Genomic DNA, 21,626 nt, shown 5'->3' with positions numbered 1-21,626 from the left:
GGCAGGACGGGGCGAGCACGCCCCGAAGCACCCCCAGGCCTAAACAGCACGGAGCCTCTCTGGGGATCAGATTTGTGAGCCCTCTTCTCTGAGATTTATCATTTAATTATAGGAATGAAAAAAGTACCTAGCTGTCAAGGCAAATTATACATCTGCCTGGTCGGTGCCAAGGGATTGCTCTCTTTCTACCTTTTATGGACTCTGGCATTAAGACAGACTTCACGGCAAGCTGTTTAATGTCTTCCTCGCATACATACACGCTTTCCTCTCTACACTGGCTGCAGTTAACACAAACACCAGATTCTCTCTTTTCTTTCAATGCTGTTGCAATTTCCCTCAGTTCCAGTCACATCACAGCTATTTAGAATTGGAAAGTGCAATTTTTTGCTGCACACAGTGAGAGGCTTCACAGTACACGACAGGTTCAGGCCTCGGCCACCTTCATTCCAAGACGCATCCAAGTCGGTCCTAGCCGGGCTTTGTCTGCTGTCCACGAGTCACGAGTTACTCCAGCCGCACGTTCCTTTTAAATCGCCTCCAAAAAACGGGGATCTCACGCCACATCTCAGATGCGAGGTCTCTAACGCCAGAACATCACGGGCTGAATCCTGCCACCAGTCTCTGTATCGTATGGTGGTTTCATATGGCGACGTGTGAGTCCCGTGCGCAAGGCCGGGCTGCTGAGCTGCCCCGGAGGCAGCGGCCGCACTGGCGAGTCGCCCCGCTCCCCTCTGGAGGCTCTCGGAGACCATCGTCGCTCTCGTGACTGCGTGGCCGGGACCGGACTCACAAGGAGCAAAGCTCAGGATGCTCATCAGCGTGCTGCAATCCAGCGTTTAAGGTCTTGCCCATCCATAAAAACGAGAGCAATGTGATTTACCTAGGGCACGAGAGTCTGTATTCCCCGAGGCTTCCAAGAAAATGGGAAGACCTGCCCTTAGACCAAACGAAGCTTGTATTACCATCACCTTGGGCTGCGTTAAACTCGTCTTTCAGGCTGGACTCTACGGCCTCCTTTAGGCTGGATCTCACCACTTCCACAGTATCTCCCCATCCCTCTGGCACGTTTCACTGACGAAAACCAAGCGTCTCCTGGGTCCAGCAGACAAAGGAAGCTTTCTTTGGAGAGTCTGAATGAAGTTGGTTGCATCTGACTTCTGGTACATACTTCAAACGAAAGCCATTCAAAAATGTTTTTTCTCCCAAGGCCCAGTTAATAGTAGCAAAACACGGCCGTTGACGGTAACGTATGCTGCCACAATTTGCTAACTTCGCTTCAGAGATTTTATCCCAAAGGCCTCACTGCCAAACACAGACCTTGTCTGCAAGTCAGACAAAAATCCGAACAACAGCGTGAACTACCTCCTCCTCCTTCACTTACTTTCTACTTTCTTCACTTACCCATTTAAAAGCATTTTTGCATGTCCGTCCTCACAGACGCCGCCTTTCCAAGAACTGTGCTCACAAACCTCCAACCTTTTTTCACCGTGGGGTTTGGTGGCAGTAACCGAGCACCGATCTCCAGGGCACCAGAGGGCTCGGAGCAGGTCCGGCATTGGCATGTGCTGCCCAACCGCTGCCCTCACTTATCGCATCCAGCAGGAACCCCGGGTGACCCTGAGCAGCGCAGGACCCTGACTAGCGCAGCCACGATGCCACGGAAAAGCTCTATCTTGGCTTGTCCTGGGCCAAAGGTCTACGAAAAGTGCTGTTTTTTTGTCAAGGCTGGGGGAGGAAAGCAACCTCTGGCACACTCGGGCCTCCAAAAACATCTCATTTCCCATCCAGACACGCGGTGGCAGCACAGGACAGACGAGCAGCCCTTCCACCAGCAGCAGGCCCGGGCTGCACCTGCAGCTCCGCTCCGGCTCTCCGCTCCCCCTCGTTCAGGGGTTTTGCGGGGGAAGCTGCCAGCTCCTGCCTGGCGTGGTCCCTGGGCTGCCCTGTAACACACAGGCATGACCTGCAAGCGGGTCCTGCAGCCTGGGCAAGATCCACCCATGGGGTCCTAAATGTAGAGTGGGATCCATGATAAACCCGTTGCAAGAAAGTATGTTAAATAATCCGTTTTAGTTGATATACTCATGAGCGGTCAGTGGCTATGAAAACATCTCAGTCGCACTCAGTTGCAAATCACAGCAGCTCAGGCATGCAGCAACTTCTTGAGCACCATGTAGAATTTTTTATTTTTCCTTTACATAATTCCTTTACTTTAATTCTTTTAATTTCTTTTTTACTTTACATAATTTACATAAAATTAAAGAAAAGGAAAGCATTGGTAGCACAAGGGCTATACAACGGCCTGGGGGAAAAACAGTCCTTAAATAGACTCACTGGAAATAACTTTTTGGAGTGTTGTTTCATGGTGGGAGTATTTTAATACACTCCTGAACTTCCTAGGCAGCCTCGGACTGCGGGAGCTTGGCGTGAGGAACAGTTACAGAGGATATAGCCGAAAGCCTGAGTGTGCAGGGATCCCAAACGGCGACGGGCAGTGCTGCCCTCCCCAAGCAGCCCAGCCCTTCTTTTCCACCGTACCGCAGCAGCCAGCATCCCAAACAAAGCAGAGGCCCAGCAGCCTAAAGCAGCCTCGCAGCTGACGGGACAAGCAGCCAGCGGAGACAGTAGGAAAATAAAATCATTTCTCACCTCGGAGGCTTCGGTTTCAAACTCATCGACTCTGGCCTGGGCAGTGTTATATGCCTGAGCGTAATGCTGATACCACTGCTGAACAGCCTCCTATAAAGGAGGAAAAAACCTCTTCCCATTAGCTGCCTACTAAGACCACTTTAAACGAAAACAATTCTTACCACCTCGCAGGACGTGAGAATGAATTACAGGCAAAGCTCTCCAAGAAGCATCAAAACACATTTAACAGCAGCGACAGAGCTCAAACCGAACATTTAAAGCTACATTAAGTGCTTAAAAGACACAAGGCACCGCTGCCTTGGCAGCAGATGCAGCAGTACAGTGTCCCTTCTGTTACCGGGAAGTAGAGATGGGGCTGAACGATGTGCGGCATCTCTGTACCTCAGTGACACCAGCTGAGTCCTTCATGCTACTGATATTAAAAATAACACTAACTATTGCAGTAGTTCTATACATTTTTTTAACAGGATTTCAAGGACTTGGGGATGGGAACTACCTCCAGGAGGCATCAAAATAAACTTCAAGCCAATAATCGGATTCAGGCAAGACACTCCAGGCTATGTGAGGTGGTTGCAAGAGCCACACTGCACAGCGCCCACGGTCAATCTCTCCTGCTCCTCTCACCCAGATTTCCACCGGATCTGCTCCGACTCGGAGGGACAGGCCTGGCAAAGCTCCCTGCCGCAGCAAACGCTCTCCAGGGATCCTGTCTCCTCCACCCCTCCTGGCCCACTGAGCCGAGACCCTGCGAGCACCAGCCAACCCCAGGCCCAGCCACGCACCTACTCCCAACCCCCTGGACCGAACGACTCTTGCAGCAGCCTCACTCCACGAAAGGTGCTTTGGAGCAATTCAGATTTCCTTGTCACTAGCCTAGGAGAGGAAAAGAGAGGAGGGCAGCTTGTTTCTGTCTCCCCACCGTGGGATGAGATCAGGCAAAACGGCTCTAACTCGGGGGAGGAGGAGATGGCAGGGACGGGGGCAGGAGGAGACAGCCACGAGGCCTTTCTCAGAGTAGACCCAAGATTTTTATATAGAAAATCCGATAGCACTACTATCCAGCTCCCATATGTGCTTTGCATTCAGCTAGAATCATCTGTACTGTTATATTTCTATATAGACTAGTGATGGCTAATGAAAATACAGGAATGTTATTTCACAGACGGTCCCAATGTTTGTGAAGTTCAGTCCTGGCTGTCAGCACTCTCTGATCAGGGGCAGCCCTCCCCCTTAATGGGGGGGTCATACTTTGACCACCAAATGCTACATATGGTAAAGAAATCCTACGCAGTGAAACCAACTGGCAGAAAGCAGAAAGATTCCCAAAGCTGCATAAGAATTTCTGGTATACAGAGCACATTCTTCTCTGGGATCTAGCCAAAGCTCAGGAAAACTGTTTTGGGATGGGAAAGAGAAAACACTTCATGGTTTTGAAGAGAAACAAAAGCCAAGCCAGAAGTTATACAAGAATAATTCTTTGGCTGACTGGACTAAATTCAGAAAGGTTCTGGAGAAGCAATCTTCCAACAGTTACGACCTGCAGCAGGGAACATACTGAGGTTTTTTTGACTGGGATTAAGTGTACTTCATGCTAGATCTCTTCTGCGCTGCTCACAGAGATAAACTACTGGTGAAGAGGACTTACAAGGGTCTACATCGTAGGAAAGCCTAGGATCCCCTGAAGAGTGAATGGTGATGCTGGGCAACACCATCCAACTCCATGCTGGGCTAACAAATCGCACGCGTACCAAGAAGTGCGTTGGAGAGTCCACAAAGAAAAACAATAGCCAACCTCAGGCCCAAAGACAAGTGATCTATGAGCAACCTGCCAAAAATCCTGCTACCAGAGCTTGAGTGACGAACCAGGCCTCAGAAGAAAGAAAGTGCTGCAAAACAACATACCTGTGTGTACTCCCCGGGCTGTTGAGAATAACTAAAATAATTTTCCACTCCGTGTTGTGATGGAGCTCCCTGAGACACAGCAGCATCCAAAATGTTGCTCGAAAGTCCAGTCTGCTGCGGTGGACTGGAGGCTTTGCTGGCAATTGCTGTCCATAACACAAATAATACACAGTTCACATAAACAGCACAAGTTAACTCGAACAGTTCAGCCCTGGTTGCACTCCAGTATAGCAATAGTCTGGGATTACAACAGAAATTTGCTACTTCAGATTGTGCTGCACTGAAAACTGAACAGTGTTACAAATAATCGAAAAGATTTCTAGAAACTTTATCTATGTCAGTAAGCCCACCAACTCTGAAAACCTACCCCTTTCTCAAATAAAATATTAACTAAGAGAATAACTGACATAGCAATGTTAAGACAGAATATAGGATTTCATTAAAGATAAATGTTGTGGTCACTTGAATCACCTGCCAAGCAGGGTAAAAATTTGCCACATTCTGGTCAAGAAAACTTTCAGTGAAAACCGCTGAATGGTGGCTCACCTGGAAGACAAATACCAGGCAACACACTTGCCAAATTCAAGTAGGGGTTGGTACTGAGACGTATTTCTTTTGGTGGTTCTCCCAGCAGCGAGGTCTGTTTTTTCAAGGGAGTCTGTGAAATAATTGGAGAGGTATCATGTGTCAGCATGCATTATAATCATACTACATTTGTCAGAAATAAGATATGCACCCAGCATGATTTTGAAAAAAAAGTATAGCCCTATGAAAAGCAACAGGAAATCTTTTTGCATAAATACTGAGGACACATTGCCTGGACACACTGCCTTGATTTTTTTCTTGCCAAGTAATCTTTTAGGATGGTGTCTCTTTAAATTGTAAGTTTAAAAAAAACAAAAAAACTCCCAAACTTATACATTCAAGAAAATGCATAGTAACGGCCGTAGCAACCACAGATGAAGGGAATTAGCACCATGTACACAGCCAAGACAAAATCAACTCCAGCCACCCAGAGTCACAAGCAAATGGAGGGCAAATGCGCCCCATGTTCAGATGGGAATGTCTGCGAGGTGCCGTTCTAACGCCTTGCTGATGGCTCTGCCCACCAGCCCTTATTCTAAAGGGGAAGATGTTTATGAGTGGAAATGAAGCATCGGGACGGACTCACTTCTCCAAACCACCCGAAGCGCTTTCCTACGAGGGCCTAGGAAGTGTGCGCTATCAGTTTATGGCCCCTTGACAGGGAAGGGCTCTCTGTGGAAAAGAAGAAAATCTGTAGGTATAGACAAACAGTTCACCGGGAAGGAAAAGCAGAGTTATTCTGAGGGGAAAACTGTTGCCCACAGCTGCTAGTTTCAATAGTTGAGTGGCTCAGTAAGCCAAAACATTATGTTTAATCTATGAGCAGGAGGTTTATTTACAGTATTAGAGAAAGCCACCAAAAATGGGGTTGAAATAAGCAGCTACGGCAAGTTAGATAGCCTGTCTGAAATACATAGCTCAAAGATGTTTATATAGCACCCTACTCTAAGTATATTCCACCGATTTTTTCAAAGGAAAAAAATCCCATTATTTAAAAATACTAAAAATAGTATTAATCACCAACTTTTCACAAACTGTGAGCCCAGTTTTCAAACACAAAAAGCTTTAACAGAGAGCTGAAATTCTTAATCTGGATACAAAAGCTGGCATTTAAGATAGCACGACTGTTCAGTATCAGCGTACAGACTGTGGATGTCTTATTAAGGAAGCGATTTCTGCAAATGGGGCCATCTGTCTGCTGATGCGGAAAAGGAAACAATTAGCACAGCTACCAAAAAGGAACTTTTCATCATAAACAATACATTCCTTTCTAATCAAAAGAAACACTGAACTAAAACACTGATTTTATATAGGCATACACATGTACCTTATGTATTTTATCCAGGTGTAAACATGCATAGGTAAAACATAGGCATATATGTGTAAAATCCCACTTCATTACAGTAAAAAGTGATTTCAAAATTAAAAAGCCTACTTTCTGAAGTAGGATCAAATCTGTCAAAGCTGTGTAAAGAGCAGAGCCACCATCTAGTCACTTCAGCTGCTTCAGAAATGTGTAAGGAAAATGGAGATCTGATCTGAATTAAATAAGATCTTGTTTCCACTTAAATGCCCAAATATATTATAAAAAAAATAAATGCATGGACCAAATTCTATTAATCACAGGAAATACAGAAAAAAATGTAGTGGACAATTTCAGTTCAACCACTCCCCCTTCAGGCTTTGGGAAATAAATGATATTGCTGATTCCAGACTGGGAAGATGTCAACTGTGGCTAAGACGATATAGATGAAAACGGGGAAAATTATCTACACATATATAGTAAACATAATCTGGAAACCTGAAGGCCTCATGTACCAGCAGAATTGCTCCCGATGAGTCACCAAATTCCACCCCAAGTTCAATTTTCAGTCTTTAAAAGGGACACTTCCCTTGAGATAATTTCATCATCAAATATTATGAGGCATACACAAGGAAAAAAAAACAGCGTTGAAAAAAAGATTCCTTTGTTAATTCATTTGGACCACCAAAGAGCATTGTTGTTCTCTGCCTATAATTCATAACTGAAACGACCTTCATGGTTCATGGTCTCATGAACGATCCTGTGATCTAGCAAATTTTACAGTGAAGAACTATAATAAGCAGTTGCAGTTAACTCTTAAGCATACTAAAATAAAAACACCAAATTTGCATACAAGCAAGAAGATGAAAAATACCAGGAGAAAAGGAAACACTGGTGCTCAGCGTGCCTTACCCCCAGACTCGCATCAGGACTTTTTAGCTGGTTTTGCTGTTTGGCATGTCCGGCCCGCAAGGCTCCCGCAGAAAGATTTGCGAAGGTCTGGTGGTAGGGCTGCGCTGCCGAGACGACCGCTTCGGTAGCGGACTGTTTATCCGGAGCGGTGTTTTGCCCTGGCAGAGCTTGTCCGACAACGTGCTGGTTTGGAAAGAATGGCAACATGCCCATGCCCGCTGCTGCCGCGGCTGCTGTTTGAATTGGAGTCAGATTAGATGCTGCAGTCAACCATAAATGGAGAAACTTTTCTGTTAGACAAGATTTATCTGTACGTTTTGTCTGTGGTTTGTATTAAGTGATGAGAAAAACATTTAGGGATCTATTTTACAGCTGTCACAGAATGCTGGATTCTGATGATAGTTTTTATTCTTTTAGCAACCCAGGAACAAACAACTTCACTTAAAGTTAATTCTATAAAAGAAAACTGTGAGTGCTTTTGATAATATTCTCATTCTAAACATCCCCTTTCATAATAAGTTACTGAGCATTTCCTGCTGCTTTCAGAAAGTCCTTGAACAACATCCTAGAGGTCTTGTATGTGGCTACAGGGAAAACAACCCCACACTAGCTGGCACTAGTAAAATTCTTTTTCACAAACAAAACAGTCAGAAAGCCTTCTCTAAAATTAAAATCTAGAAATTCAGAACAGGTTTCTGAAAAAAAGCCTGCAGAAAGCTTTTATTCGCTACTGGTTAGTCCATTAATCAAATCATGCCTAGAACTATAAACGGATGGGAGTTCCTTTAACAGTGTAACCGAGCCGCCCAGCAAAAATGCAACAACTGGGAAATTATTTAATAAGGGTTGGGTCCAGCTTGCACTGCAGAATATATGGCTCTCAATGGAGGTAACATAAAAAGATACACTATGCAGTGTCACGACTGATCTTTCCTCGTAAAAATTAAAGGCGTCACTGTGCCCAGGAATTTGCATTCAAAATGGGTATCGGTCAACGACTGGACATCAAGATGTCCTCAAAATGTTAGGAACTGAGCAAGGGGAATTTCTGACAACCTGCAAATGCTCAACAAGCCACAGGGTACTCTCCCTCGAGTGAACAAGTGAGAGAAGCCAGGCAACAAGACCACATACTCCAGGCTTGTTTCCTGCTTAAAGCATGCACAGATTATCATCAATTTAATGATATATCCATAAGAGCTGCCAGATTCAATGACTGATCTCTGATTCGTCTGGAAGACAAATGCTTTAAACAAGAAACCCTTTTATGCCAAAATTCAACATAAAACGGAACAGAGGTAGTTCAAAGTAAGACTTCCAAGTGCACTAAGTTAACATAATGGGATCACAGCCGATTTCACTTGACATGAATTGATGAAAGAGATGTCACCAAATGCTCCTTTAAAACCTCAGATGTCTAAGCTGCCCCATCTGCATCCTCAAGGCACAGGAAGACATTCCCCGGCCAAATGCTGGTGCCAACAGAGAAGGTGGTTTGCATCCAAAATACTACAAGCCTTAGGTACATTAATGCTACACGCTGCAGTAACGCTTAGATGCTACAACCTTAGATACAGGATACACAGAACATTCCCGTACACGTTTAACTGTTCTGCTTACTCCTAGGTGCTTACAGTCATACCTGTTTGACCTAGCAACAAAATTCATTCAGCTTTAGTTAGCCACAAGAAATAACAAGTGTGGCTGGGACATACGGTCTCATTCCAAGTATATTTTATTTTGGGCAGGATAAACAATATAAAATATTACTGTAGAGTTATTATTATAAAGCAATTAGAAATGTACAGAGTAAAAATAATACACTGAGAACTAAAATACACTGAACTTCTTGAGGAGAAGGAGGGAGTCATACATCTGTCACAGAACTGTAACGGTTGAATGGATATATGTACACTGCTTGCACTTCTGATTTTCTCCCCCTAAAATATTTCAGTTTATTGAACTGGGAGGCTTCTAATGTCGTGCTGCTTGATGAAAATAAATTTATCAGGGCAGCAATATCCATAGGCATTTCACAGGGAATAGCTATACGACTTGTATTGCTGTCCAGCTCTGTCCCTACCTTACTGTGCAGTGATAAGGTTCAAACATGTTACTGTTTTTGCTGAAGTAGGAGAAAGCAAAATACATAATTTCAAGCTGATTTGGTAGGAAATAAAATGTCATTTACACTTATGAGCTTCTCCACGGGTTCCCATGCCCGAACTCACAGATGGCATCACCCCTATTCCCAGTACTGTCTGAAGCAGCATCGTTGGAGGTTCTCCCAGCAAACCTGGTTTCTATAAGGAAGAACAGAAAATGTGCAAGTGATTAAAATAATGTCTGTAGCTATTTTTCTTATAATTTTCAGATTAACAAATTTCAGTTAATCTTTTTGGATACAGCAAACTGTTAAATTATAATAGATTAAAAAAAACCCCAGTACTCATTTCTTCTCTCAGTTACAGGAGTACCCAAAGATAGCCAGAGTCAGTGATGACCTTACACTATTAGCCTGAATGTTCTCAATCTTCACGAGCTGCTGCTGCGGCGGCAACGGCAGGTGAGGAGGGCTCTGCAGCAGTAAATTAGATGTACTCCCCAGAACTGAATTCTGCAAAATTAATGAAAGAAGTGTTAGCTGAGAAACATGGAAAACAGTACCTTCTTTAAACATTTTCAGGTAGTACTGTTTACAGAAATTTAAATAATCTTCTGAATTCTTTTCCCCCCTCCACAACCACAAATATGTTTTGTGACAGTTTTTAAAGCACCAAGAGTATGTTCCAAACACGATCCAGACCCCTGTGTGGCACTGGGAGAAGATACATGAGTCTGAAGCCTCTGCAGAGAGCCTAGGCAAGGCACGGATGTGGCAAGAAAGACGAGACACCGGGGCGTCAGCGGATAGCAGCTGTATGAACAAGGGCCTCAGTGTTTGTTAACATCTGCATTGTGCCTTGCACCGCATTGCGAACGCACAAGCTCCATCAGGCATCTGCAGACTTTACAGGGCTCTGTTATAACCAGCGGGGACTCTCATCCCTTGCCTTACAGACAGCATCATTGCTTCAGAGAGGAATATCCACATATGTTTTCTTTCCCCTTTCTAGCAGGAATTATCTACACTAAGTTCTACTCCAGAAACTTTAAAAAGCTGACAGTTCATTCGCACTGTGATTTGTGCTGTCCTCAAAATATTTTTCGGCCGGAATTTCTGTATCGTTGTTAGCCACCACGATCAAGGCACTTAATCAACAACTTTGGGATGCCACATTCAGACTTTGCTGCAGGTATATTCAGCTGTGTGCTCAGGCCAGCATGGTGCTTTGAAAGAAAACTTCTATCCACACCAGATCACAAAACCGCACTATGATTCATACTAGCTGAACACATGCTTGAAACTGTTTTCAACCATCTTGCTGGCAGCGGTTCCTGAGCGTGATTTGCCAGGCAAAACACAAGTTGCTCTACAAATCTTTTTGTACAGCAGGACAAACCACAGCGAGTACTGCCTCCCTCACTTCTTGAGATTTCCTACATAGGAAAGATCACCATACAACAGATAACGAAGCTAGTACCCAAAGAGAAGGCAGTTCTCAGGATGTACAGTTTTGCATATTTTATGGTCAGCTCCATAACACCTCACAAATACTTGCAAGCCTAGGTTGTGTCTTTGCAGGGTAGGGCCAGATTTCTTAAAAAAACCCCTCTACAAGCCTATAATGTGGCCATTCACTTAAAGAAACAGTCCTTTGGAGTTTCACAAATTCTTTACAAATAAAACCACACACAAAACAAGGGCATCTTAAGCACTACAATGTTAGATTCTAGACTCAGAAACATGCTAATTAACACAAAAAAGGGCCATATCTGGGTAATGATGCATCTGCTATTTTGATTGCCTTAAAGATTTCCAATAGATATTATCTGCAGCCATTTATTGCCACTAATACCACTGGATGCTCTTCCAAAACTTGGTTATGTCAACAAAGAAAATGTATTAACTCAATTGCAAAACTTTCAGGAACACAAGAGTGGAAAATCTGATTGGTTAGAGTCTGCCAAAGGAAGCCCCTGCATTAATAAAGATTTAGTAAACAGCAGTATGACTCAGGAAAACACATCACTGTAAAAGTTTAAAATGCATTGTGTTAGCACATGGTAGCCATAATTAAGAAAAATTAAAAGAAAGAAGTTAAAAGTCATGCTAATTTCAGAGCTGAAAAAATTAGTGGGTGAATCACCCATTCCTTCAAATTCCTCTCTGTTGGATCTCTCTTTATCAATTGTTTTATAATGTTTTGGCAGAATCATCCTAAAATATTGCTTCTTCTTATTAGATTATTTTAGAAAATCTTGAATATAAAATAGCAAAAGCGACCTACAGAGGAAGCTGAATGAGTGTGTGGCTGGGGAGGCGGGGAGGGAGTCGAGCCCGCGGGACGCTCTCTCTTCCCCTGCGTTGTGACCATACTGAGTTCCAGGACAGTAAGAGTGACCCGCTCCTCCGGCTTTAGGGAACAGCCTGGAATAAGTCACTGAATAACAGCAAAATGAGCCTAACAGAAGGAACTGAGATAATCAAATCACTGCCAACAAAAGTCAGGCTATATTAGATCAGGTTTGGAGCTAATTAAATGATGGGAGGGTCCATGGAAGAGTATGAGATGCATGAGTCTCTCCAAAGAGAAAGCACTAACTTGTCTGGCTGCAGCATTGTAAGCCAAAAACACTGGGTCATCATCAGTCAGACTCTTAAGTGGGTAAAACATGCCTTTCTCCAGCTGTGATTAGAAAGCATTCATATTGCCTTCCAAGGAAGCATAGATTCTCCAAGACCATCCAAGACCAAAGAGCAGCAGTAACTAAATATACCAATTGTGGATACTGTTTAGATAAAAGAAGGACAAGCAAGTAACGATGTAAGATTTTCACTGCACAAGGCAAAAGCAACTCATTTCATGGTGCAGAATTAAATAATATATTTAACATTTGAAATTAATATATTCCTCTGGCACTTTTTTTTAGGAGAAAACCGGAAAAGTTAAACATATTTACTGTAAAGAGTACATCTGCATTTTAGGTTAGTTTCTTTTAAGATCTATAAGTCTATGTCTGCCAAAGAATAGCAGAAATAATAACTAATACTTAAGAGGAATTTATTTGCTATATGGGAATTCCTGAAACATCAGAAAGAATAAGTCAATGGAATTGACTCCAGTCCCTCATAGTGACTTATGAAAATCCCCCTGCACAGGCAAATTACGGCTCTTAGCAGAGCTGTGACACTGGAGAAGCCCCTGAGCAACCCCAGGATAAGGGGGAAGCGAGGCAGGCCGCCAGCCAAGCAGACTGCTGCAGGGAGGAGTTCTGGCTGAGGGAATTATTCCAGCCTTTGTTCTCATCACCGACTTCCAGGGTAAATTCCTCCTAAATAGCCTTTATAGGAACTTGCAGAAATTCTGGAGTCTATACGGAAGTCATACCAACTTTACAATGAATTACAAGCACTCCAAGAACACTTTAAACAGCTTATTGCTTTGGGTTTTTTTTGACTAAGAAGTAACATCTGCAAATTACTATTTGTATGGCAAATATAGCACATTTTGACTCCTGCAAACATTAAAATGAAGATGATGATAAACTTCTTGGCTTGAATAAGATAAAACAATAACATCTCTACAGGCAGCAGGTATGAGCAGCTCCAAGAGAAATGGATGCCCCATGCTCTTCTACCTCTAAAAGAGGTGATTTTCTTGCCAGAAATGGCAAGTTGTTGCTTCATAAGCAGGTGTTAGAAAATCAAAAACTCAGTAAGATAAAATAAGTCACTTGTGGAGAGTAAGGACAGTGGGCTCTTACCTATATCCCCTCAGGCATCTCATAATAGAGTGCTTTCTTTTTTTTTAGAGACAGCTTTAATGAGAATATGTGATTTTAGCTGCAATTTCTTGAAACTTAAAATATTTTTTCATGCTAAGATCTCCACGAATATTTTTTGACAAAAATTATTTTGTGTTGAGAGACATACCTGATGAACTTTATTCAACTGCAAAAAAGCTGGGCCAACTGCTGTATTTATAAGGTGAGGTAAACCTGCAGATGCTCCAAGAACTGTTTTAGAAACACAAGAAAAAGTTACAGGATTTTTATGAGGTAGGGGAAAAAATGGTCTTTACAGAATTATTCTATATATTTCAGATTTGGTTTCCACAAAAATCTCCAGCATATTAACTGCCACTATAATGAAACCTTTCAATGTAACCAGCTTTGATCTGCAGTTAACAGCATATTAGAGATCAAATGTGCATTCATAGAGCTCCTCTGAAGTTGACAATTTTACTCAAAGAGAACTTACTTTACTGCAGAAACGCCTGCAACCAATAGCAAGACCAGAGCATTAGCTTTTTCAAAGCTAAAGAGCCGTGAAAGATATAGTCACTTCACACAAAATTTCTCTTTATCCAACTATAAAAAGGTAGTAAATTAGCAGTTTTCATCAATGAAAGCTGAAGTATGTCCAAACCGTAAAAAAGTAACAGCCTTACAAAACAGTGAAGTTAGAAGAAAAATGTTAATGGATTAAAACGCTAAGACAAAGTAAAGACTTCTCAGCAGTACAATTACTTGTTTTACAGCACCAAAGGAATGATCACAGTAAAGGTGAAGCTTCACAGTACAGAGAAAGAAAAGATTATAGAGAGAATTTTCAGGAAATTAGGAGATTGATTATTCAACGCTACCATCAAAATGACAAGCTTTCAAAAGAAGCCAGGAGCCAATGATAAACATCTCTGAAAACTGTACTTCTGAGCCTATTTTTAAGATTGAAAAGTGAGAAATAGTACAGTACCTATGTCACACACACTTAGCTGCTCCCACTTGACCCTCCAAATTATCTGTTCCTACTCTTTCTTGTCCCCAGTACTTTCACTATTTGAAATGTGGTAAGATTGCTTTTAATATATATATTCACATTAATCATATTGAGAAGGCAAATTCCTTCAGAGAAATGTTTTGGGCTAATGCTTTTCTTATGAAATGCTATGTACAACTATGGTAGCATACAAGCGTGAACAATCATTTTAAAATAGTATGAACTTCAGATGAAAGACTTCAGGCTGCAAAGTTCAGATCTGGAATCAGATTTAAATTTGCAATTTTAATGATGTCTGGAAAAGAGATTTCATTTTAGATCTGCTTCTAATATAAACATTCAGAGACCCCAGAGTTAGCGTAAGGGTGTTTTTTGGTAACACTAAATTTTACCCTGCTGCAGTACCCTATTGATCCTCTTTGCTGTTGATTTGTTAAAGAATGAAAAAGTGTCTACACAGACACACTGAGAAACTGTCTACACAGATTTTAAAAGGCTATTCCTGCTTCTCTCCTTTGCTGAAAGCATTATATTACTAAGCACAGGGTTTCTTTTTTAACTCAGCTTTAAACAACTTACCAGGTTTAACAGTATGTCCACGCAACTGGGGCTGCATTAACATTTGCAACATTGCTGGGTTACTAAAGCTTTTCATAATCTGCACTGGATTTGGTTCTGGAAGCAATCCTTTCCTATTGTTCCTCATCTCAAATGAAAAGAGACATCAAAATGTTAGAATTAGGAGAACACAAAAAATACCTTTAAATCCCTACATAAATACTATTTTCTTGAATAAGATATACAGAACCCGAGCTAGAACATCCACATCCCAAATCTAAATTATCAACCCATTTCGCTGTAGTTCTGTACAGCTAGCTGACAATACATCCCAGCACTACCTTTGCTCAGGTAATATCAGTGTTGTCCTGCTCCCCTTTCTTGCTAAGTGCCTAGGTTTCTGCTCTCACACTTTTCCTGTTGCTTCCTAACAGACTTAGAAGTACCCGAATGTTCCCACTCTGTCCCCCAAATCATGCAGTAGTTAAAGGTCTAATCACAGCTCAACATTGCAATTTACACACTATGAATTATTATTTCTCAGACCACAAAGAGCTCAAATTTGTGTCATTGATGTACATATTTCATTTTACACACAAAAATAATCCCAGCATCTCCTTCCCTGTCTCCTGCTCCTTTCTATGCTCCTTCCCCCCAAACAAAACTCCTAACTACTCCCCAAAAGCTTCAAACCTATTAATTTCCCCTAGGGCGCATTTCTTTTTTTCCCTTAAACAAGAAAGCATTATCAATAAAGGAGGATATGAAAGGCATCGTTAACATGAACGACACATGCTATCTTATAATAGCTCTGCTCATCTCCTCTTCTATAAAGATATATAACAAGATTGTTCTGCTTTACTTTCAAGGCAGCCTCATGTAACACTCATCACATCCAATTTTCTAGGAAATAATTTGATATGACATGTGGGTGCAGAAGGCTTTCTTCTATATTGAGCATGAAATTAAACCATTTGTACTACCTTGAAATTTATTTTAAAACTGACAATTTGTCTCTGTTTTAAACCAAGTTATAGCTCTTCAAATGACTCCACTTCCATTTACTTTTGTTTTGAGTTGAAGCAATTCCTCTCACAGAAAATTATATTTACTAAAATCACAAAGCTATGTAAGTGTAACTTTGTGGTATCTTGTGGCCATATTTTACCCTTCCACCTTGCAGTATATGGCTTTGTTTTGCCTAGGGAGGAGGCTGAAATAGGCTAGCTAGATACACAAACCGGCTGATACTTTCAAAAACTCAGCGATTTTCCTAATCCAAATGCAGCTCAAGCTCTTTGATTCAACTCAGGCTGCTCAAGGCACAACAAACTCATTCTGAAAATAGATTCAATAAATTGATTTTATTATATTAACAGTTTTCACTGACAGTCTTTATGTGAATACAAACACAAGACTTTACAGTGTTATTTCATGGAGCTGCTTTTCAGCGTAGCATCACACTTGAAGCACTCATGTTTCATCAGGTTCTCTCCTGCTTAAAAAGGCTATCACTTGGCCAACCAACCACCACCAGCCAAAATACAAGCTTCACATGGATTTTGCTTGCTCAAATGCATGCATGAACACATAGCGCACGCATTCAAGACCTCAGCACCTCACTTTGCAAGCGGAGGGCCCTCTTACCATCCTCTGCGCCGCGATGAGGGCTGCTAGCGTGCTCCTGCCCGGCGCTCCTGGGGCACAGTAGGACACCTGGACTCTCCTCCCTCTGACGGTCATGCCATCGGTGACTTCTTGCACCTTCTCAGCCTGCTCTGCAGTTTCGTACTCCACCACTGCAAAGTCACCAATACAACTATCTTCATCCTGAGCAAACTGAAACAACATGCCATAATACACTGAACAAAAATACAGAATTTCAGGGATTTGTCTTGCAGTATTTTCACCTACTCCTGCAAAATACTTTGCAAGCTGTTGATATCCCAAGTTAATACCTACCTACATGAATGTTTCTTTCTCAAATGTGGTAAATATAACCTGAATATCATTGCTTCATATTATATTTGGCAGGCATCCTGTGTCTGCTTGAATTACCACTGCCACTTCCATCTAATCTCATGGAGAACCTGAGCTATGAAATGTATTTACCAGTTATTTTAAAGCATAAAAGGATGAGAAGGAATTTTTAAATACAGCTGCATGCTACAACAATTTTCATTTTGAGGATAAGAATTACAAACTCTTCACTGTTCAGCTTCCTTAAGCCTGCACTAACAAAAATGTCATTCAGAAGACCACAGGACAGTTGTTGAAACATGTAACAATATAAATTCCTGTGACATATACTGCCTTCCGGGAGGAGCTGAAGTCTGTGGTTGTATTTAACGCCAACAGAAGATGCCAGACCGATCAATCAATTAGACTGGAAACAGGCTTACTTGTCAGACAGTGCTCTATCCTTTGTTCGAAGAGTTTTAAAGCAGAATGAGCAGATTTAAACGAAACAAAAAAAGGGGTGAGGAGGGAGGGAGTAAAGCTTAGGCAAAAAACATCCAGTCCCAAAATGAACAGAAATGATATGCTGATACTTGTTCTCATGAACTGGAACAGAGAACGGCTCCTCCAGATGTCACTGAAAAAACAACCTACTCCCAACTATTTGGCCCCACAAATGGTAAAACTTAAAATACAATAACAATTGAAATATAAATCTCAATGATTTTGAAGAAAAGGAAGGTGGTCAAATATTCAGTGCCACTGTTAAGACTAACCTCTGTGAAGAGCTGGGGAGAACACACATTTACACACACACACACACACACACACATATATATGTGTGTGTGTAGGTTACTGTGGTTTCAAGCGCAGTTAAAAATGCCCTTAATATGTAAGAATATAGCTATCAGTATTTTTGCAAACAGATCAGGAATTTCTAACCTTTCCAAATCAACAGGTACTGAAGAAAAGGCCTCTGCCCTTATCTAAATACCAATGGAGACCTCCTGGTCACAATTTAAAGGTGACCTGGGAAAGGAAGGAGTTGTTGTCCATCTCATCAAGCCAAAGTAGCAGACGATGATGGACGTTCCTGTAAGCCCCTCCGAGGAAAGGCCAGTTTTCTAAGAACCATGCTTAAATATCTGGCTTCTGCTCTTCCTGACACAACACTTCAATTTTCAACAGAGGAAAAATAAAAGTGGTTTCAAAAAAAAAAAAAAAAACCACCATACATATATAATACATTCCTATATAATATAGGAATAAAATGAGATAAATCAGGAAAAGAAAAAATGGTTCTATTGAGTTCAGCTAAGAATTTTAATTCACACATATTTACATGATGAAATACTGCATCAGAGTTAACAGCAGAACGGAGCTGTGGAAGAAAAGAAGTACGAGATAGCACTGTCAAAGGAGTGGAAAGGGGAGGCACGATGGAGAATAAATCACACTTATCCTCTGAGAATCACCGAGAATAAATCATAAACGATCAGAAATAAATCTAGTTTCCTTCTATTATTTTATATCTACTATCTATAATAGATTATATATCTACTACAGATATACTATAGACAGATTATATAGCTACTACAGATACCTACTATAGATAGATTATATATTTACTGTCTATAATATTATATAACTACGATCTATACTAGGCCTATTATAAAAAGTCTACTGTAAAATGTATTTATACAAGAGAGAGGTAACATGAAAGCATGCCAGGAATGTTTTTTGGATGCATTTTTGACTGGGTGTCTCTTTTACAGCACAAAGGCATACTATTTAATTTCGATATTTTATAAACATGTACCTAGTGGCATTAGCTGGCATAACGCATATGCGAATTCCCACCTTCCCACCTATGCCGGGGTGGCTCTGCATCATTAGGATTAAAGGAGCAAGGTAAAAGTCTATTTTTAATGTCCTCTAACTGCACAGTTGAACAGTGTGATGGGAAACAGTCTTTATCAAAGAAATCTGCTAGTCTTTGAACTCCATAATTTCAAAAGAACGCTGAAAAACTGCTGCGGGAGCTGATAACAGCCGCAGGATTACCCAGCAGCTGGGAAGATGGCCTACAGTAAAAGACTTTAAAAGATCAATCTGTTCAGCTAACTAAAAAAAGATTGCGCAGTGACTTGATTACAGCGTGTAATACCTTCTTACAGGAAGCAACCAGAGGGGAGCAAAGGCTCCTCGGTCTGGGGAAGACGGACAAAAGCAGCAGAGCGAAGCTGCAGCCAGCCAAGGAGACAGACCCAAGCGCGCAGCAACAAGGGGCAGGCGGCTGCTGGAAAGAAGTACTTGCAATTTATCCGCCTCTGGATGTGTTTGGATGAAGCCAGCGCAAGATGCTTCAGCCAAGTGCACGTTCCCGGGACTCCCGAAGAGGCTCTGGAGGGACGTAATGGCTTGCAGGTGGTCTGACCAGACGGTCTAATGGACCTCCTGCTCTTAGATGCTCAAAATCCCTGAATGCTTATCCCTGAAGCTAATCCCTGAGCAGCCTTCCAAGATACTTATTAAAACAAAAAACAAGTGAACTCATACCCAACTGCATGACTATAAACAAAGCTTTCCTTCTGCTGCCTGTCTATGGCGCACTGCTCTGCAGGACTTCTGTGAGCAACATTTTATTTGTCATTTAGTATCTCACAGGCCGCCCAGATGAGAAGGAAACCTTTCTACTTGCAAAGACAAGTAATGATCTACCTCTTCTGTACCTGCAAGCTTCCCAAAAGATGCAGCACTACAATCAATAGCATGTTGCAACTATGAGATCCCAAGCCATGGAAAAAAAACATTAGATATTTTCAGAGGCTTCTAAAAGATATTAATTATATATATTCTCCACAATCTACACAGTTGCACTTATGGTGCTCATACACTGGATTTATTTACTAAGCAATAAAACCATTTATTAACATTTACTTTAAAAGCGCTAAAATATTTCTGAAGTAATGTTTAATAAAATACATGAAGACGGGATGTGTTATAAACATTTTATTGGCACTTCATGGGAGCGGTCTCCTGCGGAATTCCCAGACAATATATACCAATCATTGCAAACCCACACCAATAAAACATTTGTACCACATCATATACTGCAATGCACATGCACGCCCATTCACTGCTTAAATGAAAAATAAAAAGACAAAACAGCAAGCAGTGAAGTATGCAAACACAGCGCTATTTAAATCATAACCTTGACCTTCCAAAAGGCACAAACTCAACATACCTGGCAGAACACAGGTTTATACTTTAGTGAGAAAGTTTGCATCAGTTCTTTTGAATCGGCGTAGTCTTTTTGAAATTTATCTACACAAAGGCACTTTGAGTGAATAAGGTTTGGAGTCAGCTGATTAACATCCATCCACTGTGCAAAGAGCGTGTTCTCGTCTAACTGCTTCCCCAGCAGTTCCAGCCTCGCCTTTGCGGCAGAGTCCTTCTTCATATATTCCACAAAGCCGTAGCCCTTTGAATGGCCAGTAACTTCATTATAGACCAAAAAACACCTCTCCACGTTGCCATACGCACGCACGAGCTCCTCAAACTCTTGCAATGTAAACGAAATGGGCAAATTAGTGATGCACAGCAAAGCATCTGTTGGTTGCAGTTGCACGGATATTTCTTTTCCCCGAAGAGAATACTGGTGAAATTTCCGAATTGCATTTTGAGCCTGTTCTCCATTTAACAGAGTAACAAATGCTGTAAAAGAGCAAAAGCAAGTTACATTATCTATCATAGCTTCCTTCCAGCTACGTAAGTAATTACAATAGCCTACCTCACCCTCAAGCCCACCCAAAACCCACCAACGTAAGTCACAGGGGAAAAACAGGAGTTTTGATTTTACCATGAAGAAGCAATACAGAACCAGGAATGCTGGCATTTATACATATATGTTACATATTTTAAAATCTGGCATTATCAGCCAGACATTGTATCTAACTAACTCAAAGATTTTAAATGTGAGTGTGCATATAAACATATACCCCCTCACTACTTAGTATCCAACAACATTTTACATTTGGTAAACAAAGAGTAATTACATTTTCCATTGAGGTCAATATATTACTGCTTCAACTGAATTTCTTTGAAGACAGCATCCATAAATTCTCACTTTGTGGTTACTGCATCTTTTTTAGGTTTCAAGTCCTTAAGGCATTTAAAACATTCTAACTTGGGAATAAATTTAATAGAAATGTGTGAAAGATCCTGTATCAAGTCCACGGGTCTTCTGAACAATTCCCTTTCCCTCTAAAAGAAAACATTTTTAGAGGGAATAACTCACCAAAAATTCTCAAATTAAAACATCTTATTAATTCCTTTAAATGAGCACATGCAAATCTCAAATGCACTTGCACACACATAGTTTGTTTGAAATTTCATTACTGGGACAAGGAAACCAGGAGGGAAAATACCATCCACTAAAATAGCAGGAGAAAGGGCAACATTGGAAGTCCAGAAATTCCAATGGAGTTTCTTCTATTACAGGTTGCATGTAGGCTTCAACCTACTGCCCTAACACATGAGAGGCTGGAAGGTTAGCTTTGCTTAAAAACGTGCCTGCAGAACCGAGAAAGAAAATGCATGACTTCTTTAAGCATCTGATAAACGAATTCTGCCAGTCTTTAGACCATTAGAAAGCTACCACAGAAAAGGTATCAAGGGTTTCCCTTCAAACTTGAGGGGATTTCAAATTTCTCTTTCAAACTTTTCAAATTTCAACTTTCAAATTTCTCCATTTTCAAACTTCAGGTTTTGCCTGAAACTTTTCAAACGCCATCCAACCATCTGCCACCCCGAGGAAACACCACATCCCTAAAGGCAGACTAATTTGAGCCAGCAACACTCCTGAAAGAATCC

The 21,626-nt window shown here is 41.5% G+C and overlaps 1 protein-coding gene across 7 annotated transcripts in view; it reads right to left on the bottom strand.

Moving 5' to 3' along the window:
• Positions 1 to 21,626, bottom strand: part of RAVER2 (ribonucleoprotein, PTB binding 2) — a 43,909-nt gene that overhangs the window by 5,440 nt on the left and 16,843 nt on the right. For 4 of the 7 annotated variants that reach the window (XM_064516321.1, XM_064516322.1, XM_064516323.1 and 1 more), the window contains 10 exons: positions 19,999 to 20,468; positions 16,440 to 16,631; positions 14,814 to 14,940; positions 13,389 to 13,471; positions 9,861 to 9,968; positions 9,543 to 9,654; positions 7,352 to 7,611; positions 5,098 to 5,209; positions 4,552 to 4,697; positions 2,650 to 2,739 (listed from right to left, as the gene is read on the bottom strand). In XM_064516321.1, coding sequence (XP_064372391.1) covers positions 2,650 to 2,739; positions 4,552 to 4,697; positions 5,098 to 5,209; positions 7,352 to 7,611; positions 9,543 to 9,654; positions 9,861 to 9,968; positions 13,389 to 13,471; positions 14,814 to 14,940; positions 16,440 to 16,631; positions 19,999 to 20,468 — 1,700 coding nt within the window. The remainder of the gene's footprint in view (positions 1 to 2,649; positions 2,740 to 4,551; positions 4,698 to 5,097; positions 5,210 to 7,351; positions 7,612 to 9,542; positions 9,655 to 9,860; positions 9,969 to 13,388; positions 13,472 to 14,813; positions 14,941 to 16,439; positions 16,632 to 19,998; positions 20,469 to 21,626) is intronic. The other 3 variants (XM_064516318.1, XM_064516319.1, XM_064516320.1) reach the window with 3 other exon arrangements.

The sequence above is a fragment of the Dromaius novaehollandiae genome, chromosome 8 (assembly GCF_036370855.1).
Source record: "Dromaius novaehollandiae isolate bDroNov1 chromosome 8, bDroNov1.hap1, whole genome shotgun sequence".
Taxonomy (NCBI): Eukaryota; Metazoa; Chordata; class Aves; order Casuariiformes; family Dromaiidae; genus Dromaius; species Dromaius novaehollandiae.
This window is presented reverse-complemented; position numbering and strand designations above follow the sequence as displayed.